The following is a 4999-nucleotide window of genomic DNA, read 5'->3' as shown; positions in this document are numbered from 1 at the left end:
GAGAGAGAGAGAGAGAGCGATCGGTAATCTTTTTTTCGTCAAGTATATGTCATAGCCTACAAAACTTCACTTCACTGTCGTAAAGCTACGATTACGTCGCGTCGTCTTCGTGACCGCGAAACGCGATACTCGAAGAGACGTATACGATGTCCCATCTTTTTCTTGTTTTCTTTTCTTTTTATCCTCCGATCGACAGTTGCATTTTTTTTTACACACAATATAGTCGACGTAACAACAAATAAATGTTATCTGGTACCTGTTCTCTATTTACCTACACCCTCATACCGAAGAGTCGTGTACTTTCAAGTTTGCATCTAAAGTTGTATGCTACGGGAAGAGAAGTTCGAAGCAAATCCATGTAGTTGGAAGAAGCATTGAACGAGGAAAGGTATGAAAGAAAAAAACAAGAACGAAAGAATAAGAAAGCAAGAGGAAGGGAGGGGCGAAAGAGGGAGGGGGGAAACGAGTGCGATCCTCGTTTCGACGAGATGAGAATAAGGAGCAGTTTATTTTCGGCGGCCATATGTGCTGGTTATTTCAACAGTTTGCGCAGCCATCCTAAATAGAAGCTGCAGGCTCGTCTTCGAGGAAGATGTTCTCCGCTTGACGTTCTATTCCAATACGATCATCGGCATCATATCAATTTTCCAGGAGATTTTAAATATTTCGAAATTTAATGAATTATATATAATTATATATAATATAATGAATCAATATTATGAATTGATATAAGAAAATATAGATTATACATATAAATAATGCATCTAATAAGTGTAACAACAATGGCTATAAACTTGATAGTATGTATTTCATCTCTTGTTTCAAATTAAATATTTCTGTTAAAATGAGATTGGATTGATTGTCGTTGTCAATATATTTCCAACATAAAATGATATTTCTAATTTTGAAAATGGCGTGCGCGATAAAGATTGACTCTCTCGAAATAGAGTATCGCCGGGGTGTGAGGTTTCATCCATTCTCCATTTGCTAAGTATAGTTGCGACAGGTTGAGAGAAAGAAACAGGGTACTGTTCCGAGCATTCGCATATTGGTCGGAAACGCTATTGGATGAAGAGTTAGAGAGCGAGCGAAAGAGAAAGCAAGCACAAGCATTGGGATGGCATAAACATATAATTGGCCGCACTTAAATCTCTATAACGTGGTAGTAAAAATGCGTGGTACGCCGCGTAAATCAACATGTAGACGATATGGCTCCTACCCCCGTCGTCGTTGACGTTCGCCGCCGAGAGCATCCTCATAAATGTGTCATACGAGTACACATGTGAATGAACGCATTCACGCGTATGCACTTACTAGCAGATTTCTGTGCCGTTTTGTGTACACTTTGTTTAAAAAAATATTTATTTATCAATATCGTTGCATACGATGTGTAGGTGTACCGCTATACATTTTTACAATAGATACATAATGCATTCATGTACTATGAATAATTATATTTCTTAATGAATAATTATAGTGATAATTGAAAGTTACAATTTCTCATTGCAAAGAGCAAAGTAATAAAGCATAATTTCTAAGTTTTTTTACGGAGTTTATTAGATGGAAGAGATATATTTCAATTATAATAGAATTAAAAGGCCTAAGATCTTCCTAAAAAAAAAAATAATAAAATATTGCTAGATTCTATTTACTCAAAGTTCATAAATACTCCGAATAAGCTTGCAAGGATGAAATCGTGGGTTGTCGATCACGATCTTGATCTCATGACGCGTGTTCGATTGCAACGACGAGAAACGACATTACATTATCGATGACAGCTTGTGGGCGGATGATCGCGCGTGAAATACCAGTGCAACTGGATTACATATGTACATCAATATATCAGAGAGTCTAAAGTCAAATAAGATTTTAACGACCTGTCATGGAAAATACGCGTTATACATTTTGATGAATGAATTATCGCAATCATAGCGTAATATTTTTCCAATGTGGTTTTGCAAACATCTCTCATGTACTAGCGATAAATTTCAATATTTTCACACATTTCATATACATATATATATATATATATATTTATAGAGTTTTTAAAATAATTTTCAACTTTTTTTCATTATTTGATTTCTTCAAGATAAAACTCGATTGACCATATTAAGATTATGTATTTGTCGTTATAAAATCAATTGTGCTAGAAATTATTGTACGATTAAAACGGGTTTAGTTTAAATTGTGAACGATACTCTGACGAAGGAGATCATTTTCTTTTGCCAGGATACCGATAGGTCGTCGTCGTACAGTGCCACACGGCACGGCGCGGCGCGGCGGTACAACCGGTACGCTACATTAACCCGATTCAGCGAGTAAATTAACTGCAATCAGAGGGACGTTCCCGTTAGCCATTCCGTTATTTCGCTATAGCCACCCGCCGGTTCTATGAGCTCGCAAGCCGCCCTATTCGACTTTGCGGACACGCCATTAACAGGCTTCTCAGTCGAAGAGGGAGTGAACGTCTAACATCGTTTTTGTTATACACGAAATGACCATTGGCAATGGATCTATGTTCCGGATGGAAAACAAACTTGGTCAATGAGAAAAAAAATAGCTATTAGAATCATCGATTTTTTGTGAATTAAATGGATTTATGACATAAGTACATACTTCATAGCTTAACGTTGTTGAATTTAGAATTATTTTCAATTGTTGTAAGATCCTGTAAGGTGCGTTTTTTTTATAGTGATAAATTATAATTATAAATTTTTTATAGGTACAACATTAAAGTTTTATTATAATTGTTATAATTTTGTTATAATTGACAATTTCTCTGGGAAATTGCGTTTAATATAGAATTTGTCAGCTCATCGGAATAAATCGCGATAAGATAAATATCCATTGCGCTAAATCGCAGATCGAAGACTTTTCTCGTTTCTTTCCCTCGCCTCGGAGCATTTCAAGAAAGCGGCACACGCGAGAATACGTCGTACGTAGCATCAATTCCCATCGATCTCCCGTCGTTCCGGTCCGACCGTTCTTACGACAGACAAATTTTTCGTTTTGCCTGCCTGCCTGCCTGCCGTCATTCTACCCTTGTTCGATGACGGTCCGCTCGACGAATTCAAAGTTAATCTCGGACACGAGACCGTTTTTCGGTGAACGAGAGGGGTGAGTTGGCAGCGCCCCCGGGCGACCTGTCATCGTGAACCCCCTGGGAGCGCCAGGCTCACCCTGATCTCTCTGTTACGATAGAACCTTGGGAATCGGGACCTTGGGCATTACGATAAGGCTCGGTCATTTATAATCCGCTGGCGTAAGTAGCCTTCTCTGCTCTCCTTTCTGGCTGATTGCGAAAGAAGAGAAAGAATAAAGGGCACCTCGAATTTCCGGCGCTCAGGCTCGTCTGGGAGATTGATTCGCTGGAATATCACGAGAATTTCAACAAAAATTGTATTTTATTCCATAATCACGTCCAAACTTATGTCATAATAGAATAGTAACAGTTGCTCGAAAGTCATATATCAATAGTCACAACTTCTTTAATTATCATTATCATTAATATTAATGCATTTTGTAGAAGATAAAAATTGGCACGACATCTATATCTTCAATTTTTTGGAATCTATCGAAATATATTAAATATCAAGATGTTTAAAAAACTATAATACGTTTTGTATAATAATCGTAGTATAAATAAAAATATGCAAGTCTATCTCCTTATATACGTGAGGTACATTGACCTAATAATGAATAACTCGAATTACATTTAATAATATAAAAATATGATATCAGAGCTTCTGAAAAGCATAACCAACAGCGTCTTAATATCTCTCATTACTGTCCCGCTTTTTGAGTCCCCAGTGACTGTGCAATTAAAAAGCTAAGATTGATAAATGACGGAGAATTAATGCACACGGGTGGAGAAGAGGCGAAATGGGGTGAAGAAGGAGCAAGGGTACGTGGTTGAGCTGAGTACGAAGCGTGTGTACGAGCTTCTCCGGGTCGAAGGGGGTCGGGTGATTGCGGGTGGCTTAATGGTGTTTGTATGCATGGGAACCAGCCCTAGGGTCGAGGTAGTTATCGCTCACCAGGGTATGAACCGAAAATCGGAGCGCAGTTTAAACACGGGAATTTTGCTTCGACGTGTGAGGTGAGGTATCTCACAATTTAATTGTCAACTCAAATTGATTTCTTTTCGTTTATTATATTTTAAACAGTCAAGAAAATTAATTTAGTGTATTTATGTAATTTTATTATCGATATAAAAACTTTATCTCAGAAACATGTGAGAATACATTTGGCTCTCATCAACAAATAGAAGTATCATAAATTGCCATAAATTCGTATTAATTACGGAGGCGGCACGTGATGACCTTTGCTCTCTTCTTACTGTTGCAGGTGACGCGAGTAACGCGAGTATCGGTAGCGGTGAGGGAACGGGCGAGGAAGATGACGATTCCTCAGGGAAGAAAAACCAAAAGAAACGAGGTATCTTTCCTAAAGTTGCGACGAACATCCTCAGGGCGTGGCTTTTTCAACATCTCACGGTAAGTACCTTCTTTTTTCATATGGTTGATCAAAATGTTTTCTGTTTTCGAAAGATATTAAGCGGTGTATTGTTGCCATCACAGAAACGGAGTATTATCCATTGCTTTTATTCGCGAGCGTATCTTTTTTGTTATTTAAGTACGAAGAAAAATTATTACATATATAACATATTTGTTTGTAGCTACTAAAATTCTCGAAACATTTTGAAATTGCACTTCGTTTCAAGGCAAATACTTTCTATATATTCATTGCATTCAAAAATTGCTTTTATTATCAATAGCGATTTACAGGTCTTGTGTAGCTTTTCATCAATGACTAGTGTAGAACTTTTACTTTACTCTCACTGTTGAAACATACGTGTTGCTTATTTTTTTAATATGTTTACATCTTATGAATCGTACATTGAGTCTAATAGAATTTTCTTGAGCATAAAAATTTCGAGAAATTTTTATTTCTTGATATTTTATGTTATAATCTCAAAATCTCTGCGAGTAATTAAAAA

General features: G+C 37.0%; 1 protein-coding gene across 1 annotated transcript in view; it reads left to right on the top strand.

Moving 5' to 3' along the window:
- Nucleotides 1–4999, top strand: part of LOC105618389 (homeobox protein homothorax-like) — a 307252-nt gene that overhangs the window by 33096 nt on the left and 269157 nt on the right. Inside the window, exon 3 of the mRNA XM_012199932.1 lies at nt 4348–4496. Within this exon, the coding sequence (XP_012055322.1) occupies nt 4348–4496 (149 nt within the window). The remainder of the gene's footprint in view (nt 1–4347; nt 4497–4999) is intronic.

This window comes from Atta cephalotes, assembly GCF_000143395.1.
Source record: "Atta cephalotes unplaced genomic scaffold scaffold00016, whole genome shotgun sequence".
NCBI classification, from domain to species: domain Eukaryota; kingdom Metazoa; phylum Arthropoda; class Insecta; order Hymenoptera; family Formicidae; genus Atta; species Atta cephalotes.
The sequence above is the reverse complement of the archived record's forward strand: the minus strand, read 5'-3'. Positions and strand labels throughout refer to the sequence as shown.